The sequence below is a fragment of the Nicotiana tabacum genome, chromosome 10, assembly GCF_000715075.1.
Source record: "Nicotiana tabacum cultivar K326 chromosome 10, ASM71507v2, whole genome shotgun sequence".
Taxonomy (NCBI): Eukaryota; Viridiplantae; Streptophyta; class Magnoliopsida; order Solanales; family Solanaceae; genus Nicotiana; species Nicotiana tabacum.
The window spans coordinates 11,383,565-11,406,770 of record NC_134089.1 but is presented as its reverse complement, the minus strand read 5'-3'; the positions used below and the strand labels follow the sequence as shown (position 1 = coordinate 11,406,770).

General features: G+C 38.6%; 2 protein-coding genes and 1 long non-coding RNA gene across 3 annotated transcripts; 2 read left to right on the top strand and 1 right to left on the bottom strand.

Annotated features, from left to right (window-relative positions):
- The first annotated feature begins 2,713 nt into the window (after positions 1–2,713).
- On the top strand, positions 2,714–6,928 carry LOC107801452 (uncharacterized). The gene is made up of 6 exons (XM_016624782.2): positions 2,714–2,985; positions 5,597–5,688; positions 5,816–5,894; positions 6,184–6,278; positions 6,426–6,521; positions 6,628–6,928. The coding sequence occupies exons 1-6, from the start codon at positions 2,805–2,807 to the stop codon at positions 6,706–6,708; spliced, it is 624 nt and encodes a 207-aa protein (XP_016480268.2). The 5' UTR covers positions 2,714–2,804; the 3' UTR covers positions 6,709–6,928.
- Positions 6,929–7,771: 843 nt separating this feature from the next.
- LOC107801453 (ras-related protein RABC2a) lies at positions 7,772–14,917 on the bottom strand. Its single transcript, XM_016624783.2, has 6 exons — positions 14,595–14,917; positions 12,675–12,743; positions 11,502–11,567; positions 9,691–9,812; positions 8,800–8,928; positions 7,772–8,141 (listed from the first exon to the last, which is right to left on the bottom strand). Exons 1-6 carry the CDS (start codon positions 14,731–14,733, stop codon positions 8,031–8,033), a joined length of 636 nt encoding a protein of 211 aa, XP_016480269.1. The 5' UTR covers positions 14,734–14,917; the 3' UTR covers positions 7,772–8,030.
- A 6,506-nt stretch (positions 14,918–21,423) lies between these two features.
- Positions 21,424–22,935, top strand: LOC107801451 (uncharacterized). Its single transcript, XR_001651639.2, has 2 exons — positions 21,424–22,479; positions 22,579–22,935. It is a non-coding gene; the product is annotated as an uncharacterized LOC107801451 (long non-coding RNA).
- The last annotated feature ends 271 nt before the right edge of the window (positions 22,936–23,206 follow it).

Sequence of the window (23,206 nt, the reverse complement as noted above, 5' to 3'; positions counted from 1 at the left end):
ATGGCATTGTTGGCGCCTTGCACTGCCTGTAGCACTATCGTTTCGGTGCAAGGCACTGTCTGTAGCACTGTCTTTTCGGTGCAAGGCACTGTCTATGGCACTGATGACAATGCCCTGGACAATGCCTTGCACTGTCTATGGCACTGACTTTTCGTTGCCTTGCATGTCTTCTTTTATTGCTCGATTTTGTAGCTCTGAGGTACCATTTCGTACAACTTTTTTCCAATTCATGTCCAAGTATTCCTACACATGAAATAAGCTCTATTAAGTGCAACTGTCACACAAATTAGCAACCAAACAGCAAGCAAGTAGGGCAAATAATATCAAAATATATGGAATTATCTCACGATATCACTCGCACCTCTTCATCTTCTTAACTTTGGGCAAAACATATAAAACCAAAAGCCAAAGTGCAACTAGTCGTGGTAAGGCGTAAGTCATCCGTTCAAATTCGATAAGGGGTGATAATGACAATATCTTGTACCTGAATTTATGGCTCACTTTTTCTAAATAATGGAGAAGAGGACCTAAACGTGCCAGTCCAGGTGCGAATTTATGTAGAGGGAAGGGAGTGGTACGCCACCCAGTCGCTCCGGTAGAATTTCATATTAGTATTAGTATTCCACTGATATTTCATGAAGGAAAATGATATAATGAAAGTGTGGCACCCTAAATATCAAAGTTATGGTAAGTGCCACGGTCCAAGTGCTTACTGCCAGGTCCAAGGCCCGGGATCGAATCTCTCACAGTCATGTTTTACCAAAGCCTAGTTTGCTTTTCATTGTTCCCTCATTTTCAGTGGTTAGGTCTGTCATGTTATATGGAACTGAATGTTGGCCGGTAAAGAACTCACACATCCAGAAGATGAAAGTAGCAGAGAAGAGGATGTTGAGGTGGATGTGCCGGCATACAAGGATGGATAAGATTAGGAATGAAGATATTCGAGAGAAGGTGGGTGTGGCCCCCATGGAGGACAAGATGCGGGAAGTAAGACTCAGATGGTTCGGGCACATTCAGAGGAGGAGCACTGATGCACCGGTGAGGAGGTGTGAGCGACTGGCTGTAGTGGGCACGCGGAGAGGTAGAGGACGACCTAAGAAGTATTGGGGAGAGGTGATCAGACAGGACATGGCGCGACTTAGGATTACTGAGGACATGGCCCTTGACAGGGAATTATGGAGGTCGAGTATTAAGGTTGTAGGTTAGGGGAGAGTTGTGAATATTTCTACAGCACAATAGAGTGAGACTAGCCAATTAGGAGTTAGACTAAGAATGTCATTGGTCGTCTATTGATGCAGGGCTTTACCTTCTAGTTTTACTATACTAGCCATCTATTTTGTATTTCGTATTCTGTATTTCATATCTCTTATATATTGCTGTTATTTTTATTATGCATTTTTATGGTACTAATATATCAGCTCCTATTGCTTTTTTGAGCCGAGGGTCTCCTGGAAACAACCTCTCTACCCTTCGGGGTAGGGGTAAGGTCTGCGTACATATTACCCTCCCCAGACCCCACTTGTGGGATTATACTAGGTCGTTGTTGTTGTTGTTGTTGTTCCCTCGTTTTCAGATTTTTCTTTTCATCTTTTTCTCTTAATTTCTTATTTTCATCTTTGTAATTTCTCTTTATACAGTTCCATTTTAATTAGTTATTTAGATTATAAAAGTATATTTATTTTTATGTTCCTTTTCTATATCTCAATTTTTAAAATTTAATATGCTTTTAATCATTTTTCTTTTGATCTAATTAATTTTAATTTTTCCTTGAAGGACCGAACATTTTTAGTTTGGTTATCATTTGTGTATTTATGCACCAAAAAATCTTATTAAATGAATCGAATTAATTAAAAAATGAATCGAATCGAACCGAGTTAATTCAAAATTCTAGCCAAATGTACACTCTAATTCGACCTCCTTGGCTAGAGGTAAGTTTACATCAAAGATAATGACACCCGTAACCATTAAATTTTGAATCCGCATCTGTGTGACACTAAAGACTCTACTAAGATCCATATTATTCTGTCTTCGCCCTTTGAAATCTTACTTGTCGCGACTTTAAATTGTTTAGTAGGTTGGTTTGCTGGAGCTTTTTTAACTGTTTTCTCGTTGTTGTAATATTCTTTTATATGTTAATCATTTTCATTAATTATTAGTTCTTTTTCTATCTTTTCCCCTTAGTGTGTTATGCAACCACAAATGCCTTGAATACCTTAATCGAGTTTTCTGATTTTATTTTTTAAAGAAACTGCCAAAAAAAAAAAAAAAAACTGACGAGCTAATGAAACCTTGACATAATATTTGTGTCCAACTTTTATGTTAGTATATTCTTTTTATCAGTGTATGATTCATGAGTTGGCTTTCCTTAATTTCAAAGTTAAGTTCAATTTCATCAATTTACTAAATTTAACGTTTGCGTGCATACACATGAAAAATTTGTCCCTTCGACCTAAGGGTAAATTCAGGGGTTGGTTGGTAAACAAGTTATCTCAGAATTAATTATTTCAAAATTAATTCTCTATGATTATTATCTCACTCTCCCATAATGATATAAAAGTTACTACAATCCCAAGATAACTGATTTTAAAATTAGTTATACCATAATTTTATCTCAATCAAATATGAAATAACCGCATCTTAAATTTAGTTTCGAGATTAATTATCTCTTATCAACACGTGTGAGAGTTATATCATTGCTACATTACTTTCATTTTGACACTCCAACCGACTCTTGTAGTAAAGTGGCAGGGTTTTGGAGTCCACAAAATCAGAGAGCGAAAAACACAAAGAGGAGAAGAGAGAAAATGGCAGTACAAAGGGGACGTAACGGAATGATGGGGGAAGAGGAAGACGAAGGTGGTTTGTTCGAAGAGGAGGAATTGGAGTTGGAGGAAGACCCTTCCGACTCTCACATCCCTCTTCACCTCCGTGACCTTTTCAACGCCGCCGAACGCGGCGAAATCAACGCCTTTCGCCTTGCCCTAGGTAGGTCAAATTCAATTCCCCCTTTTATCTATGTAATTTTTTCTTTTTTTCTCTGTTCTCTTGGTCCCAATGTGTTTAATAAATTTTTGTTCTTATATTAAAAAAAAAAAAGGAATCCTAATTAAAATAAAATAGAACAAAAGGCCCGTATTCTAGTCCAGATACACTCCTATTTTAAGTTGCTGTTGTAAAGGGCGTACTTTAAGGATGAACTGCTGCATTTCATTTTATGGAAGAACAATTTTTTTTTGGGGTGTGTGTGCGTGTGGTGGGCAGCGGCGAAGCTAGTAATTTTCCCAAGGTTGTTCAAATTTGAAAGAAGTGAAAAATTTCCGACAAAAGGTGTTCAATATGTGTTATATAACTCTAAAATATAATATTTTTACCTATATACACAATGTAATTTTATTTTTCGACAAAGGGTGATCAATTCCTTATGACCATTTGTCTTCTCCTCTGGTGGTGGTGGGGTGTGTGTGTGGGGGGTGGGGGCACTTTTATTGATTGAATTGCTGAAGATCTAGTAGTGTTACTCGAAGATTTAGATGAATAGAGGTTGTTGTTAAGAACAACTGGTGATCAATAAGAATGTGTGCATAGCTTCCTGGTTTTACACATAAAGAAAGAGAATGTTGTAACAATGAAATGGGCATGTGATAATTTGGTATTAGCTAGTGGAACGAGAAAGACATGGATTTGTTAGTTGAATTTTCAAAATAATGATATCAAGTCCATGTCTTTTCCTTTACCTTTCATTAACAAAACAAAAAGATTATACCTTTTTCTACTTTTGGAGCCATTTGAGGTAAAATTGGTTGTTCTTGATCCCAATGAAGGTAGTATGAGTGAATTTCCAAAAGAAACATTGAGTTGGCTCAGTTTCTTTCTAAAAAAAAGAGCAAAGGTTGGCTCAATTAGCAAGACGACTCCACTTCCAACCAGTAAGTCAGGAGTTTGAGTCTCCCTAGGGTTAGTGGGGAACTATCATTGATACGGGGTGTGAGGTGAGAGTAATAAAATATTGAACTTTCAGATTGAGGATAACAAGAGCTATAAATGAAAGAAATGGAAGAGAATTCAACACCTACTACGAAATGTGAGATTTCAGTCTCATGGTACTGATGATTGCTTCGCATGATTTCCAAGCATGTCCAGCAATGGCCATTGTATCCCTTGTTACTTGTTGCTATGTCTTACACAATTGAACAACAGAGGCACAGACACCAGGTTGATAGATGGGTAATGATAGAGCATGTGTTTGTGAGGTTGTTCCTTGGAATTTGTAAGGACAAATGCAGGATGCCTTTAAAATCCTCATGGAATTTCATTCCTAATTGTTATGACGTAGAGCTCAGAATTGAAAGCTCCTATTGTTTCAGCGAAAAAAATAAAGTTACTGTCATAGAAACAAGTATGAATATTGGCTGTGTCGTAGAGGTTGGTCTCGAAGAGATTCACCATGTTGTCTGAATCTCTGAGATCCCTCAGACAAGGTTGGTTCACCATGTTGTCTGAATCTCTGAGATCGGTAATGGAATTATGGAAGGATTAGAGATGATTTAAGCTGAAATATGACAAAGTCAATGCCTATTTAAGAACGCAAAAGTGGAAGGAATGGAGATTCACCTAGTTGTCAAATTCATTCAACTAGATCGGATTACAATACCCTACTCTGATGTGAGAAATAATAGATTAATTAAAGCTTGAATACAGCTAAGTGCGTGCCCACACAACAAAGTAGGGGCGGTGGAGGGAGGGAGATACAAATTCACCCAGTCATACCTCTCTTGTACTTCTTGATTGCATGTTGACCAAAACAATCCACCCACTTAGGAGAGAAGTGACACTGCCTCCGACCATAATGATGATCCATCAGCACCCTCCACAAGGCCAAGAATTATCTCAAACTATCATCTATTTTTTTTCATTTTCTTGTGTGTTAGGTTACACGCACTGGTACTAGCAGAGGTCCTAGTGGCTTACCTAAAAAATTTGGTAAATTGCACTTTTGAATCGTGATGCACATGTTGCAACTTGTGCCTACTTTTTAGTTTGAGTTGGGTCCGAGCCTACTTGTCCACACCTTAAATTATTCTATCCGGTCTCTGCTACCTTCCACCAGCATAGGTACCGGGTAACTCTGTGAACCAAGTCTTAAGCAAATGGGAAGAAATCACCTAGTGGTTTTTTGTCTCCACTGGGATTGAACCTGAAACATTATGGTTCTCCACCCACTTCGTTAACCATTAAACCCGCACCCTGAGGTGCAAATTTGTCGCTACTTTTATGCATGAAGGGTTAAAACATCATTCTCTTTATCAAAGAAGATGGGGGAGGGGGGTTGTTTGGAACATCATTCTTATTTCATCTCTTGCTCAATCTAATAATAATTGATTTTTGTGGAGTCTAAAATAATGTTTTACCGAGCTGCAATTTGATCATAATGCTGCTTATTATGTGTGGTGGATTTCTAGTCACCCCTATCTTTTGAGAGAAGTAACTAAGTTGCGCTGCATTATCTTACCTATCAAAATATAGGTTGTTCTATGTACCTTGTTATCCATGTCTGTGTCATACTCACGTATTATATATATTTGATGGATTGCTGCAGATAATTTTAACGGAAACATTGATGAACCTCTTGAAGATGGGGACACTGCTCTTCATCTAACTTGTCTGTATGGCCATCTGGCTTGTGTGGAGGTTGGTCCATTCGGCCATGCTCAATCGTCCCTGTGGCAGATGTTGTCTCATTTTGATGGATCTGCTGGTCTTGATTTCATTATCATGTTTTGGACTAAACCTAATATAATTTTGTATTTCTGCCCAGCTACTGTTAGAGAGGGGAGCTTCTGTGGAGGCAAAGGATGAAGATGGAGCACTTCCGTTGCATGATGCTTGTGCTGGAGGTATACATATGGTTGCAAGTTCTAATCCCTAAACTGTCATATCTGTGAACTATATTAATCTTTTTACCTTGAAGAGATGGTACACTTGAATTGTATGATTAATAAACTAGTAAATTAAGCAGTCAGCTAATCTTAAGGTGTGACCTAATTTATCAGGCAGCAAGTAAACGAACTACCTTAACCCAAGCCTTTCTAGGAAGTAAGAGGGCTAAGGGTATGGTGTTGGTTCAGTAAAAAGGAAAACATAGGCTCGCATTGCTTACTTTCTGAGTGCTTGACTTTTTAACAGGATACACGGAAATAGTCCGTCTGCTAATAAACAGTGCCCCTGACCCTGAATGTGTGAAGAGGATGATGGAGTCCTTTGATGAAGAAGGTGATGCGGTGAGGCATCTCTACTGAAATTTCATTATGCAAAATTTGAATTTTTAGTGACCTAAATCTTGGAAATTGAATCATTTAAATAGCTCTTCAATTATATTTCTTAAAGCACCTTGTACTGATTCGTTTCGTTTCGTTTAATTTTGGTAGCCTCTCCATCATGCTGCCAGAGGTGAACATGTAGATGTTATCAAATTATTGTTAGCTTCTGGTGCTTCTGCTATGACGAGAAATTTATATGGAAGGGTTAGCAGCTGACACGGCAATTATATAAATTGAAATTATCAATTAAATGATTCTTTTTTATGTCTGATTAATTCAATATGGCTTGTTTGACATGTGATTATTGCAGATGCCTTCTGAGCTTGTTGAGCCTGAAAGTGAAGTTTGCAGAATCTTACAAGAAGCTATAAATGCTGAACTTGGCCGTTAGGCCTTCGTACAGAAAATTGGGGCACTTGGCTTTCACCAATATGTTTACCCTGTTTTATAAGTACCAGATTTTGTCGGAACTTAGAAGCTTGGAAATTATGTAGCAATAGGTGACAGAAGTTCTCCTGAAAGTTGCAATACTCCTTATAATAAGATTGCAGTTTGAGAAATATTCAGGTTTTGAAGTGGTTGTCAGTGATTTATCAATTATAATGTTATACTAATAGGAGGTACATTTCTGATCTGAGTTGAGCAGTCTGTGTAGGGACTTCTGGTGCCCCCCCCCCCCCCCCCCCCCGCGTCTTTTTGGAGCGTCTCATAGGAATATTTTTAAAGTTAGAATTTTGAGTATCAGTACATCTACAATGGCATTCAATTTTCTGGAAATCAAAATTTCATTGGACTCTTCTCACTTAGAAGCTCACATCGCCAACTCCTCTCCATTTATATTTGGTATATAATTAGAACTTAGCTTCTTAACTCTTACATTTTTATTTTCTGTAACGACACACCATTATTCTCTCCGAAACTAAGGGGATGCTCCATAAAAAAGACCGTTTACTGGTTTTCTCACACTTTTCGTTCATTATTTCTTTAATTTTTTTGGGACAATTAACTGCATGCTTGCAGTCTTCAATTAAATTGGTAAACCTGAAACAATTTAGTTTCTTGATACTATAGTGGATGTGATTCTAAAGACTGGAAAATGTGTATCCAGAGTTCTGAATGTCTAACCATTCAGGAGCATCAGCACTTCAGTCTTAAATGTGTTACCATTCCCTTGAGGGAATTTGATAATCCCATAAGCATCTCTAAACTGTATAGAAAACTGAAATGTGTTATGGCTATTTCTCTTAGAGCAGCTTTCCTTTTCCTTTACAATTCTATAAATAATTGGGATTTATATTTCCGCAAGTGTTTATAAGTTAGACCCTGAGAAGATCTTGGTTTGCAAATCTAAAGTATCTTTTAAATATTCTGATATTGCCTTGTATCGAAGGAGATGTACAAAGGAAAGGAAAAACATAGAGTGGATAGTGCAATATGATGCTGATTCTCAAAGATAGTGATGAAATGCACATAAAATTATGAAACACGCCCAATTTGACAGCAATCTGGCAAATATTAACAAGAACATTGGCGAATAACGAAACGAACCAATTACTTTACATGAGACTTCTAAACCAATTTCAAAGCAGCAGGATAACAACAGCAAGGATAAAAGAAAACATCATATACATATTTGATTAACTGCGACTTTTCAGGTCCATCTAGTGCACAGTTTTGATGTCTGTCAATTTGTTGGTCCTAGTTTGAAGAGTTTCATGAGCAACAACCACCACCCTGTTGTGTGTTCTGTTCTTGTTTCTGTTTCAAGATATTTCTCTTGCCTACAGTGGATCCTTCTTCCAATAGACTAGGTACCTCCATTATCTGAATACAGGAGTCTAGTTAGAAAATCAATCGAAAAGTTTATCCCTATGAGATGCGAGCTGAGCAAAAGAATCTGTTTTAAACCAACCAGACCAGAACTGCTGGACTGCAATGTTTCTCAATCTTGAAAGTCACGGAGTATGAGTCAACCAGGTAAAAAACATTTGGCTGTAATGTTTCTTGATCTTGAGAGTCGAATAGTAATACTCTCAGTACCTAAAGGATGATGTACCTTCGGAATTGCACTTATCTACTGACTGATATTATAAAGGCAATACATTGTCCCTTATGCGTCAAACAAGGGAAATATAAATGTAAATCACGATTGGAAGCAAGAGAGATTTCCCGTACAGCATAAAGTAGATGTGCTTGGGAAATCTTTAACACCGTCAAAGATGAAAGTAAAAACTGCTGCCAGATACCATCATCAGGATAATATGTTATGAAGGTTTTTGATCTAAAAAGGTCAACTAGATGCATCTACAAAATAATGTTATATTAACAATCAGCATCATATGCAAAGTAACATGATTGGCTACTTTTTCTTTTCCCTTTTTACCAATGAAAAGATCAGCGGACCATGTTACTTTGCATAAGATGCTAACTTTGAAAACATGCCTTGTGAAACCTACAGAGAACTCATGAATGTATAATTTACCTTTAAGGCAAGCTCTTCAAAGCAGTGTTGAACATTTTCTCGAGTTTTAGCACTACATTCAAGAAATAGACTTCCAAGCTCCTTTGCTAGGGCAATGCCTTCTTCCCTGGTCACAGCTCTCTCAGATTCCTGATAACCCAATAGCAAAGTGAGAATAAAAGTTGGTTTACAAACATTATGTAGAATTTATTCAAACATCAAAGAATGGACTGCAACTTTAACGTACATGCTAAAGATAAACACTTTGACGAAGATAAACAAAGATAAATGATAACAGATACTCCTACATAAAGCAAAAGATGCAACTGGTAAAGGAAATGTGGATGATAAGCAACAGAATACAACAAAGTAAGATGGATAATACATTCCCTGAAGCATATATTCTCAAACAGTTATCCAAAGTCACCCTCTAACTCTGGAACTCATTGTGCCCCAGTACATTCACTTTGCACCTGACTCATTATGATTTATGAGTATCCTTCTTGACATTGTTCCCTCTTATATTTAGGACGCGTAATCTTTTTTCTATTTTGAACCCCTTTATATTTATGTCACATATAGCTTCATTATTTTCCATTATTTGCTCTAACATATTAAATTCCGGCAGCTGCAATAACACTATTTGCAAGGGCAGAAAGAATCCCCTAATCATAGTTTTCATGAATTCTTATTATAAGAATTATGCAAGTTCCTAGATCCCAGATTCCACAACAAGATAAAGTATACTGCATTTGAAGAGGTGATATCAACATCTTAGTTTACTTGGTTTCTCCTTGAAATAATGTCTCCAAACATTCAAGAAGCAAAAATGAAGAGAACACTTATCAAAAAAATGTTAGGAGAGAAAGAGAGAGACACACACAAGCACGTTTACTTTTGCAAAGAACATACTTTGTCAACTTTATTTCCAACCAGCATCTTCACACAATCCTGATTATTACTGTACAACTCCACCTCTTTTGCCCACACATCAGACAAGTTTGTGAAGGTCTCTCTTCTTGTTACATCATAGACTGTAAACAAAATTTAAAAAAGCAATTGTAAACATAATAGTTAGAAATGCATATAAGAATTTGGAGAACACAAAGCATCTACAAGTACTGTAGCAAAATGTCAACAAAGAAAGCACAAACAAATGCTTTTTTATAAAGAAATAGGAATACTACTTTCTTGCCAAGTATCTGAACACTACATGGATGCCTTTTTGAATTTGAACATTCGCTACCAGTCAACCTACAGATTGTATTCAATTAATGGAGATTGGAGAGCTGTCAAATATTTGCAGTTTGTTGCTCTCTGAGGGCCAGTCAGAAGGGACTGAGGCAATAATCAGCAAAAATTTCCATCACAAGGAAGTTATATAGTGTTCTCATGGAAACAATAGATAGGGATGCTTGCTTACTATTCTAGGCAGATAGAACTCCAGCAACTGGAAAAAGACTACAGAAGATAGTGTTATCATGGACACTTATCACTGGAAGCAGATTTATTGGAGGTGTAATCAAATTGTTCATTAACAGGGAACTTTGGCACAACGGTAAAAGTTGACGTTGTGTGATCAAAAGTTCAGGGATTCAAGCCGTGGAAGCAACACTTAAATAAATGTAAAGGTAAAGCTGCAAACAATAGACCCAATAGGTCTAGCCCTTCCCGGATTCCGCACGTAACGAGAGCTTAGTGCACTAGGCTGCCAACAACAACAACAACCCAGTATAATCCCACTTAGTGGGGTCTGGGGAGGGTAGTGTGTACGCAGACCTTACCCCTACCCTGGGGTAGAGAGGTTGTGAGTTCGAGTATCCCCAAGAGCAAGGTGGGAAGTTCTTGGAGCAAGTGCACTAGGCTGCCCTTTTTTAAAATCAAAATGTTCAACTTAAGTGTGCTTGCCAAGATCTGATATAGTTTCATGCTGTAGCATTGTCATTTACGAGAGCGGATGGCGCTTAGATTGACATTATCTAAGAGAAGAAGCTAAAAAAATAGTTTGAACTTTCACCAGTATTATAAAGAAAAATTATTTTACTTTGGGACTGCCATAAACAAACATGAATGTGGCTGATGGATGACAAATAAAAATTGTGAAAAATTGACTAATGGGAATGGCTTAAAAAAAAGTATGGATATGGCATTAAATGTAAGGCCCACGAAACACTAAAAGCAAATGAATAAGCATCAAGTGTAATCACTAAAGAAAATTGCATCACTATATTTCAACCTTGACAAGCTATAGCAGATGCTAACATTTACGGATTGCTATTACAAGTGACCCTTAATTATGCATTGTTCTATCATGATGGAAAAAGACAGAATTGCGTTAAACTGCTATGAAGTTGAATGATGTAATAACAAAAGTCTAACACTAGCTAACTCACAGATGCATTATCAACAATGAATGTATCTTCTCTTGCAAGATATAAAATGCACCAATTCACTTGCTCCTTTCATTCCACTTTATGTGGAAAGGTTCAAAGTACGAGAGTCGAGGTACTTAATTTTCGGAGTGAATTCGAGCATAGATTTATTAAACTTTTGAAAATATAAGTTACATATTTGGAAACTTCATAAAAAGTACTATAAGTGTAATAGTTAACAATCAAAACATTTTACATATAAATAAGAAAAAAGTGTGGTCAGAAGAACCTCTTTGACTCCCTGAATAGTAATGCAGCCACATAAATTGAAACAGAGGGAGTATTACTTACCAAGAATGATCCCTTGAGCACCTCTGTAGTAGGAGCTTGTCAGTGTCCTGAACCTCTCCTGTCCAGCTGTAGGAAACATGATATGTACAATTAGAACTTTCCATTGGATCTAAGTAAAATCAACAACTTACATAAAGTTCCATGGGAAAGATGCTGAGGACCATATGGTTAATATGTTGGAGTATAACAACTGTAAAAGTTTTTAACAATAAAAAAACAGGTTTAAGTATTTTCACCAGAATTTTAAATTCTGCAACTCCTGATCTCCAAGAAAAGCCTTACACTTCTCTGCGTAGTGATTCAATGTTGTGCGATATTAACATATTAACCTTATTGCATAGAGGAAGTTTAGCAGTAGTCATGTTACAATGTCTTACTTTGGAAGGGGGAATGGATTATTGCCTCCTTATATGGTCTTAGACAATCCTCACCTAGTGACTAGCATTTGGATTGAGTTAAGTACAAGTTTTATTTTTCTAAACATGGTCGGAGACTCAGACTCATCCCTATTGTTGTGTTTTTCAATGTTGGGCTCCCATGTTATGTTATCCAGATATTCTGGCATGCAGGGAGAGTGTTAGAGTGTCACATATGGATGAGGGGATGAGTTATAGTCTCCTTAAATGATCTTGGACACTCTTACCTCATGACCTAGCTTTTGGGTTAGTTAGACCACAAGTCCATCTTTTTTTCACAAGTCATGCATCTCAAATGGCAGGTGAAAATCAAATTAGCACATCTTCAGTTAAAGCAACCAAGCATGTAGATTAAGTTTGTATTTAAGCACATAAATCCACCATTTCACAAAGAGATTTAAGTGATGCTTCGTTAATTTGATACCACTGTTTCCCATACTTGATCACGCAAAGCAAATACTCTTTTCCTAACTAGACTTGGTTTAATCACGTGTCATCTATGTAACATGAAATGCCATATTCCCAGTGGTAAGGAATATTGACGTAAATGGTCACAAACATTTTGGAACTCCAACAGCTACGATATTAAGCTTTAATATCAAAAGTTCCTAATTTATGCAGTTCAAAAGTTTTAGTGCAAATTTCATCTGAACCTAGTACCTACTGATTATGCGTCTTGTGAATGATGAACAAACGTAAGGCTTTGGCAGCATAAAATACAGCAAACTAAATTCTAGAGTCTTGTTTTGGTTCTTACCTGTGTCCCAAATGGTAAGCTTCAGTCTTTTCCCACCAACAGTGAGCGTCTTTATCTTAAAATCAACACCTAGTCATCAGACAAGGATTAGCAAGTCAATGGGAAATTGTATCAGAGATCAACCATCATATGAAAAGCTACTCGACAACTTGAAAAAGATGTTACTATATCAGTTAGATAGATAGATAGATAGATAGATAGATAGATAGAGAGAGAGAGAGAGAGAGAGAGAGGAGGGAAAGGAAAGAATTGAACAATCTACAGCTACATTTCTTGCTTGCTCTTCTTCCCTCATTCTTTTCATCTTACATTCTAAAGCCAGTTGGAGCATTCTCCTGAATCAGGATGCTGACAGGAAGGAATTCTACTCTATATTGCTATGAATAAACAACTTAAGATGCTGTATTTCTAAAAGACATATCAGATCAGTTTAGGCGATCTAAAAGAAATAGCAGAATGATATCTGCACATTTATCATAACAGAAGCATTAGTGATCTGATACAAAACTAAAATTGATCGTTAATAAGGAAGTCAACTCAACTCAACACCTGACACAATGTGGCAAAATGGGCTCAAAGACAATTTTATGTTAAAGGACAGTCCAGTGCATGGAGACAAAGTCGTCGCTTCTACTAACCGAACCCTTAGTTCGAGGGTCTTCCTCAACATGTTAGGAAGCTCCAGTCTTCGGTGTTTTTCACACTCCTAATAATGGTCTTCTTTCTATTTTTCTCATTTCCTCTGTCTTTATGGTACTCTAAGAAACAAATCAGAGTAACATAATATTCCGACAATAGTGCATTTCAGATAAATTTATTATCAGGATTCAGGAGGCAAAGAGACCTTGTTCTATTTCTTACTAAATATAAACTATTTTTTTCTAGTTTTGGTGAATAACATGTTTATTTATATATATATAGGCCATACCAATTAATTGAGATACATGTTTTTGTCATGTTAATACTTATTTTAGGTACTATGCTTTCTAGGAGTCTTTTAACCATGTTAGAGATTCTTATGCCAATAGGAGATATAGTGAACATACTTTCCATTTTTAATTCTTAACAATGTTGGCTTGAGATGATTTTAGATGGCGAAACATGGTCAATGACAATCCATATAGCCAACTCGAACTTGTTTAAGACTGAGGTGTAGTTGTTACTGTTGTTGGTGGTGGTGGCGGTGATGGTGAATAACCTGTGTAAGATAAGTTTGGATCCGGAGCTAGGATCTAAATAATGATTCTCTTGCAGTGTAAGTACTGAGCTCAAAATTACTGCTAAGAAGAATCCTCAACATTAAGGAACAAAACGTTGACACAACGTTAACAGTGATCAAACTGAGAATCAAAATCTTAACTTTGGGCAATCATTAAAAAGAAAACACAGCTGCTGATTTTATATAAAACTTGAAAATCACAGCGGTAAGTGGTGATTAATCTGAGAATCAACCAAAATAACTAGCATAATTCACACAAAGTTTCGCAATAGTTAAACTAGTTCACAGATTTTGGATTCAAAATTCCGAGCTAATAAGTTCCAAATTCTAAATCAAAGGATCACGTAAGCTTCTATGATTGAAATTAGAACTAATCTGATAATTAAAAAAAAATAACCAATGCAAGGAAAAAAAACACAGCTCCTGAGTTGAATATATAACTTGAAACAACAACAGTCAACAGTGATTTATCTGAAACTTAACAAAAATAGCTTGCATTAATCATGCAATATTCGCAAATTTAAACTAGTTCATCGATTCCGGATTCAAAATTCCGCGCAAATAAGTTCCAATATCCAAATCAAAGGATCAATCAAAAACTTCAAAAAAAAAAAAAATACAGCATACAATTTTTTTCACAAAAGTATGTAGCTGAAAAAATGAGAAAATAAAAAGAATAAAATAGAGTCGTAATATAATACCAATGGTAGGGGCAAGATCGTCGACGGCATTAGAAATGAAGCTAACAAGCAAACTACTCTTGCCTACTCCAGAATCTCCGATCAACAATATCTTAAATGACAGATCGTAACTAGTATTGCTCTGCCCCGTCGTCGCCATCAGCTAACTCTCCGACGACTCCTTTTCTCAACTTTCTCTCTCTAGAAGATCCTCCGATACAAAAAAATATGTACTTTCTCTCTCTAAAAACTTCACAAAGAAAATACTACTATATGTAACAGTACAATGTGATACACAGAGAGAGAAGAGGGCCAGTAAAAGTATTGTGAATGCTTATGGCATCATTCACTACTTTTTCTCTCTCTGTCTATATGTACAGATATTTAGAGAGAGAAAATGGATATGTATGTATAGGTTGTAGAGAGAGAGGGGGGAAAACGGGTAGCTGAAGAGTCAGGACAACGTTATGCGCGCAGTTATTCTTTTCTTTAACTTGGTTAATAAGTGACTTCTCAGCTGCTACAGGTACAATACCAATCTAGTTTTTTCAAATTTGTTAAAAGTTCTTAAATAAATTAGGCATAAAATAAATATGCCCTCAAACTTCGCCTAAGGCATCTCCAACCTTTACTCTATTTTTGGTCCCCAAAATGGAGATTTTTCTTTTTTTGGGACAATTTACTCCAACCTTTACCCCATTTTTTTTCCAAACTTTTTTATATTCTTCTCTCTCTTCTATATTATATTATTATCTTTCATTTCAATTTTATTTTTTAATTTCCATTAAGCAAATTCCATCTTTTATTTTTATTAATTTGTAATTTCCATTAAAACAATTTCATAAAATTTTAAATAATATAATTTGTAAGCAATTATTATAGATTAACTAATAATTCAAATAAAAGTGAAGTCATTGCAATATCAAATATTTTATATTCGCACCATTCATTTTTTGAGATAATTATATATTATACATAAAAAAAATAAATGCACGGAAATTAATTTATCAAAATTATACACCAAAGTTAAGATGTAAAATTAATGTTATTAAGACATTACATAAACATAATTAGATATATATAAAGAGATAAATTAAAAGATTAAATAAAAAAATAATAATAAAAAAGTGATGAATAGTAATGGGGGAGATGAATAGTGTACCCCATATTTGAGGGAACACTATTCATCCCCCATTTTGGGGACAAAACTGGGGGAGGATTGGAGCTAAATTACCCCAAAAAATGCCCTCATTATGGGGAATGGGGGTAAGGTTGGAGATGGCCTCAACTGGCAAATATGTTTGACTCAAAAGATTTTTAACCCTTAATAAGCAAATCAATCAAAGATGAAGGGATAAATTGTAGTCAAACTTAATTAATACCGGATCGAAAGGCAAAATGGCTGCAATGAATCGAAAGGCAAAGTAGTTACAAATACATATTAGACGAGCAGAATATTGAAAGATCGTATTCATAATTGAGCACTTCTTTCCCCTCTCCTTGGAGGGAGAAAGGGAATAACAATTGTTTCGCCTTTTTTCCGATACAGAGATGGAGCTTCTTTTTTCTTTTCTCTAGAAGTGGAGTTATGTTCATTCTTTCAATCTGAGAGAATGTTTTCCAAGGAGAAGAAGCCCCCCTGGAGTTTCCTGGTGTGGGTATATATAGTTGAAAACCTTTTTACCTTTGCCACGACTCGTCGTGACTGAGTCAGAGGGGCCCCCTGGTCGTGGAGAGATATTACTTTCGTTGCTATGTCGAATGTCTTAAAGGCGGGATGAGGTTAGCTTCGCTGGCTTCTTTTGTAAGAAGGACGGGGTCATGGCCATCCTGGTCGAGGTGGTCAGATTTTGACCAATACAGTTAGTCCCTCCGTTCATCGAAGTCGTGTTTCATTGAGCTCGACGGACGGATCATGTATGCACTGCAGTCGAGAGGAATCTAACCCCTTATTCCGCTCTTTAATTGTGTTGTGAACTTATAGAAATAGCATCGTCTGAGTTCGAGTGAGGTCAAACTTTTCTGTTTCTTGGATGGCGAAGGCTCTTGGCCTTAAGGCCGCTATTTTGAACTTATCGAAATAATGGCGTTTGAGTTCGACCGAGGTCGAACTTTTCTATCTGTTGATGGCGAAGTCTCTAGGCCTTAAGGGCGCTATTTCGAACTTATCGAAATAACGGCGCCTAAGTTCGAGCGAGGTCGAACTTTTCTATCTGTTGATGGCGAAGGCTTTTGGCCTTAAGGGTGCTATTTCGAACTTATCGAAATAACGACGTTTGAGTTTGAGAGAGGTCGAACTTTTCTATCTATTGATGGCGAAGGCTCTTGGCCTTAAGGGCGCTATTTCGAACTTATCGAAATAACGACATCTGTGCCTTTTCGGTGTTCGCATATTGTCGTAATGGTATCAGAATTAAAATGCCGATAGGTAAACGAAACGTTGCTTTGTGCGTGTCACCATTATGACATGTTTCCAAGGAACTGAAACGTGTTTCATCATGTTCAAATGGCGACTCTTGGGTTTCGAGCTCGAGGGATTTGTGTCTCTTATAAATAGGGGAATCTGGTTATTTGCTTCTCACACTTCAGTGTTCATTTTAAGGGAATTCCCCTGATATTTTCTTTTCTGATATCTAGAGTTTTTGCTTACTCTCTTGCTTGTTGCGATCCTTAATCCTTTCACTTCTCCCGGCAAGTTCTTTTCCCCTTTTGGCTAAAAATGGTCGGTGCTTCTTCCCGTGACCATCTCCCTGTTGCTCACCCGGTAACTGAAACCCGGTTCAGGCTACTGGGGAATTGAACATGGTGGAGGAAGAGGAGGTTCCCAAGGTAGATGAGATCCTACCCCGCCCTGGGAGGGGGGCGATTGACTTCAGTATCGACGGTGGAATGGAACCAGAGAACATTACTCCTGTTATAAGAGAGAGGGATCGTGGATTTGAGGGAGCGATGGGGAATACCTAGATTAGTCGAGATACAGCCGGCGGGGAGGAACGATCGAGTTCAGTACGACCGCCCTGGTTTTTGTATGTTCTACGCCTACCCCTTCATCGTAGGGTACACACTCTCGCTCCCTATGTTAGTGGTGGATTTCTGCCGCTACTATGAGGTGTGTCCTGCTCAACTCTCTCCTTATTTATACAAGTTGTTTCTCATGCTACTCAAATACGTGGAGCTGGCCGGTCGTGAGGTCACTCTGGGCCACGTGCTTAGCCTTTTTGCTCCCCAACTGATTCGAGGCACGATGATTCACGCGCGTCCTCGGGGATCGAAAGGTCTAGTAATAAAGATGGATGATAGAACCAATCGTCGCTTTTATGAGAACTTTTTCTATGTGCGGACCGAGCATATCGTGGCGGACCCGATTGGATTCCCTAAGAGATGGAATTTTGCCCGTAAGTCTGCGTCTCTGACTAATGGAGTGTTCGATTTCTCTTTTTCCTTCCTTTTCTTTTACGTTGCGGATACTGAATTGCCTTGTTATTCTACAGTTGAGAAGTTGCCTCCACCACCTTTTGAAGGGATTCATGAATGGGTGGAGCCGTTCTTCCCCACACAGTGGGGGTTCTCACCTGGTCGACTTTTCACAAAAGGTTTGGACGTAGGCCCCTTACAGGTGAGATAGCGTCCTTATTTATTATTCTCCTTTATTCGTTTTTCATCTTGTCTCTTATACCTTGTTTGTCATTGTCAGGGAGAGTACGGAGAGCCAGGGCTCCTCAATTGGCTTTTCGTCAGCCGACTACATCCGCTCATCTTGTTGTGGTACCTGCTACTCGTCCTTCATCAAGGCAGCTTCGATCGAATTTGCGGCCTTGGTTGCCCCAGCTAGGACTGCCTCCTAGGATGAGGTTCATACTACGAATGAATCACCAACTAGGGAGGAGGAAGGGCCGTCGAAGAGATGGAGGGTAGAGTTCATGGTGGCGCCTCCAACAGTGATTAACCTGGACGAGTCTCCCCCGACGGGCTTAGGGGAAGGTGTTGCTACGGCATCCTCCATAGAGGCGGATTGAGTTGTTGAAGCAAACGCCGGTGGTAGGTGCTTGGAAACTCCGGTCATTGCAACGGCTCAACCAGAAATTCCTGATGTTACTGATGATCAGCGCCCTGCTGGAGCAAAGAACCAGACCTCCGGTGCCGCTATAGTGACTTCAAACATGTCCTCTTTGTCCGCGGCGGGTCAAACTTTTCCTTCCGCAATGGAAAAGGGGAAAGGCGTGGTGATTGATGAGTATGAATCCGAGTCATACCTGGATCCTGACGACGTCAGAATATTCGATGAGGGCCTTACTCATTCGGTGGTTCACGCCGGGGGGTCATCTCGAGTTCTCAAAATTCCTTCTGACGTGAATCTTTTGGTGTAGGGGTATAACTTGGTACCGCAATTTAGCCTGTTGTGCTCGGAAGCGGAGGATGAGTCCCTGCAGAGTATCCCTGATGCTGAGTTGAGGGATGAGGTGGCTGTTATGGCCTTGAGGGTATGATATATTTTTGGCTCTTGTTTTGGACTTTCCCTTTGCTTGAAAGCATTAGTTTAATCGCCTTTCCTTTTTTTAGACGTATATGGTGGAGGTGGAAAGTATCTGTAGGGCCAACACCCGGTTGAGGATCTTCTTGCAGATGTTAGAGAAATACAGTCACTGCCGCGACATGTGTCGTGAATTGCACGAACGGTTGAGGACGGACCCCCACAACCGGGCTCTGGGCGAGGAGTTGGAGAGGAGGGATCAAGAGCTGCTGCAGACGATCCGTAGTAAGAGCGAGCTCGGGGAGCAGCTCTGCCTCAAGGACGAGGAGCTCAAATTGGGCAAGGGTATCGCCGCAGAATGTGAGTATTTGCAAGGCAAGCTGAGGTCCATGCAGTCGAAGATGGATCAGAACTTGATCCGGCTCGAGGCGATGAGAGCGGAATGGACAGGAAAACTGACTGTGTTGGAGAATAAGGTCGATGGCCTGGAGAATATTGAGAGAGCCTGGTCTGAGGCTTTGGCGAGGGAGGCGGCTTTAGAAGAAACCATTCATGTGCTCCGGTCTGAGCAGGAATCCGAGAGGGCGACAGCAACCCTTATGGAAGCGAGGCTCGAGGAGCGGATTGGTACGATTGATCAGGAAACTTTGGTCATGGTAGATCGAGCCAGGGCCTGGAGGCGGAGAATGAGCGACTGAAGGCTCAAGCTAAATAGTCTCATGCTATTTTTCCTTGCCAGACTCATGAGCTCTGGGTTTATGCCGAAGCTCAGCGTGACATTTATAAGAGTTTGTTGGAAGCGGGCACCGTGACCGAGGCTGCATATGAGGAAACGCGAGCGAAAGCTCGTGAGGCTCGCATCAACTGTGGGTATGACGCGGTGACGCCCGAAACTAATGGGGGCACAGATGGTGATGATGATGACGGTGGTGGCGCCGAGTAAAAAATATTTGTACTTCTGTTTCATTTTCATTTCGTTGGTAGACTGGTACTTGTTCGCTCCCTCTCTTTTTTGTTGGCCTGGGCCTGTTGTAAGCGGCGATTGTCCGCACTCATGACTTTTCGATAACAAAGAGTTCTTCGACATTTGCCTTGTATCTCAATTTTTGTTATTAATTATGTGGCCTTGGCGCGAAATGGGAGCTCGTCTGACGAGTCCCGATCTTTTTTCTTCTGATGGCGAAGGCCCTTGGCCTTAAGGGTGTTATTTCGAACTTATCGAAATAACCACCCGTCGTGATTCGAACGAGGTCGAATCCTGCTTTTACTTTGATGGCGAAGGCCCTTAGCCTTAAGAGTGTTATTTCGAACTTATCGAAATAACCACCCGTCGTGATTCGAACGAGGTCGAATCCTGCTTTTACGTTGATGGCAAAGGCCCTTAGCCTTAAGGGTGTTATTTCGAACTTATCGAAATAACCACCCGTCGTGATTCGAACGAGGTCGAATCCTGCTTTTACTTTGATGGCAAAGGTCCTTAGCCTTAAGGGTGTTATTTCAAACTTATCGAAATAACCACTCGTCGTGATTCAAACGAGGCCGAATCCTGCTTTTACTTTGATGGCGAAGGCCCTTAGCCTTAAGGGTGTTATTTTGAACTTATCGAAATAACCACCCGTCGTGATTCAAATGAGGTCGAATCCTACTTTTACGTTGATGGCGAAGGCCCTTAACCTTAAGGGTGTTATTTCGAACTTATCGAAATAACCACCCGTCGTGATTCGAACGTGGTCGAATCCTGCTTTTACTTTGATAGCGAAGGCCCTTGGCCTTAAGGGTATTATTTCGAACTTATCAAAATAACCACCCGTCGTGATTCGAACAAGGTCGAATCCTCCTTTTACTTTGATGGCGAAGGCCCTTATCCTTAAGGGTGTTATTTTGAACTTATCAAAATAACCACCCGTCATGATTCGAACGAGGTCGAATCCTGCTTTTACATTGATGGCGAAGGCCCTTAGCCTTAAGGGTATTAATTCGAACTTATCTATACACATGTAATTTTTTACCCTCTTCAAGATTTTTTATATTTTAGTATGTAAATATTTAATTTAGGTCTAATATAGCTATTTCAACTCATTTTGACTCTTTTACTTTATTTTATTACAAGAAAAATGAAAATTACAAAAAAAAAATATTTTAGTTTATGTATTTTTCATAAATTTTTAAAAAATACAAAAATAGTACCTTATTTTTATCTTTATATAATTTCGAAAACACAAAAATAGTTTCATGTTTAGTTTAATTAATTAGGATTAGTTTTGGCATTGTGTAGTATTTCTATCGTATTTTAAAAAGGAGTAAATTAAGGTGTTAGATCACAATTTTAGAGCCCAATTCTTGGCCCAATACCCAATACCCAATACCCATTAAGCCAACCCTAGGACCCTTCTAGACTCTTCTTTGGAACAAAAAATAAATAAAAAGACCCTAAGGACTTAACACAAAAAGACCTAGGGACTAACTGGCAAAATACACAAAATGTAAACCTAGACTCTAGACCTATAAGACCCTAAGGAGCTGCAATACACAGGGGGACAAAAAATATAACGCCTGATATATACACAAAGGAGGAGGAGCGCAACTTTACATCAGGACCCACCCCCCTGAACCATCGTCCTCTTCACCCCCCCCCCCCCTTCAAGTCTTCTTCTTCAGAACCTCCTTAGAACACCCTTCAACGGATACCTTCAGCAACACCAAACCAACACAAGCCATGCCACCTTCACAGAACCAGTAGCCCGCCGGAAATTAGCCATACACGCACGAAAATCAGAAGGACTGAAAAATCAGAAATCTGGAGCGTATCTTTTCAACAATAAGAAGACCCCCCCTTTTCGATCGTTTCTTCTCTTCTCCTTCAAAAGATCGGCGGATTTTCACCAGAAAAGGACCCTTCCTCATCCGTTTCTGATTTTCTTGATAAATAAACGAGAAGCAACATAAATTTGACCTTCCTCTCAGAAACCTAGACAAAATAAAGAACCTCAGGGACTAAATCAGCCGAAAACCAACAAAGAACACACACACAGTCACACGCCGGAGATTCACCTTCACAGACTCTTGGTCTCACACGTCCTTCACTCACTGTCGAAGAGAGCCAAAGTGGATTCGAATTATTTCTGGATTTGGAAACATAACCCTTCAAAAACTGAAAACAAAGATAGAAACAAACGGGAATTTCCCGATTTCATGGGAATTTTGTTAATTCATATGGTTTTCCAGTAAAGTTCAGTCCGTCGATGTCGATTCGAGGTCTGTTGTTGAGTTCTTGGTCGCGGTTCCTGTTGAATCTTGATTTTCAACAGTTGTTTTTCATTTCAAGTGTGTCGCCAAGTCTTCTTCTGCTTGTAATCATTTCAAACAGATTTAATCGAAAGAATTTTCAGACATTCTGATGGTAAATTGATTCTCAAGGTCACTGATGAATACGAGGTAAATATTCTTTTTTAAGCTGCAATTTTGCTATTTTTGTTCATAGTTTGTGCGTACAATGGATGCTGAATTGAATCTCAATTACTTCTACTACTGCAGCTTCTATCTTTGCATTGCAATCTAGTGCTAATGTTTGGGTTCCTTGTGTTGTCATTCTCTCTTGAATCTTATTGGGTGTATGTAAAAGCTGAAATTCTGCACGAGCTTTGCTGTATAATGACGTTCGTGTTTTATAAAGAAGCACAAATTAGCTTGTCTTAAGCTTTGATGATCGGAATCAATTAGTTTCATGTTTTGGCATCTGATACACGACCAATAGGGAGCTTTATTTGTTCTGAATGTTGGTAGTATTGGCCAGTTTATGTTGAATAGCCTGTTTGTTAATAGCGGTTCAACAACATTGAGATTCTGTTAAACTTTGAAATTTTGTATAGTAAGTGTTATATGTTCCTAGTTTGTTCTGTTGGCATTGTTCTTCCCTGCTAATTTAGTCACTAATAATATTATATTGCTTTGTTGGATTTGTTTGGTGCACATGAAAGTAGGATCGAGTCACGCTATTGGTTAAATGATGAAATAATTTAGACTTGCTTAGAGTGAACTTTACTTGATGAGAGGAGCTAATAGAAGAATGAAATGGACTGATAATGTTGCTCAACTTCTTATACAAGTAGTTGCATATGTCAAAGATTGACGGCTTTAACTATTGAATTACTAGTAGTTGAAT

Excerpts from the sequence above, each read along its gene's own strand:
- LOC107801452 (XM_016624782.2), top strand. The coding sequence starts at position 2,805 with ATGGCAGTACAAAGGGGACGTAACGGAATGATGGGGGAAGAGGAAGAC. Across the intron at positions 6,279-6,425 it reads TTGATGAAGAAGGTGATGCG|CCTCTCCATCATGCTGCCAG; the intron begins GTGAGGCATCTC and ends TAATTTTGGTAG. Across the intron at positions 6,522-6,627 it reads CGAGAAATTTATATGGAAGG|ATGCCTTCTGAGCTTGTTGA; the intron begins GTTAGCAGCTGA and ends TGATTATTGCAG.
- LOC107801453 (XM_016624783.2), bottom strand. The coding sequence starts at position 14,733 with ATGGCGACGACGGGGCAGAGCAATACTAGTTACGATCTGTCATTTAAG. Across the intron at positions 11,568-12,674 it reads GCTTACCATTTGGGACACAG|CTGGACAGGAGAGGTTCAGG; the intron begins GTAAGAACCAAA and ends TGTTTCCTACAG. Across the intron at positions 8,929-9,690 it reads TTGGAAATAAAGTTGACAAA|GAATCTGAGAGAGCTGTGAC; the intron begins GTATGTTCTTTG and ends TTGGGTTATCAG.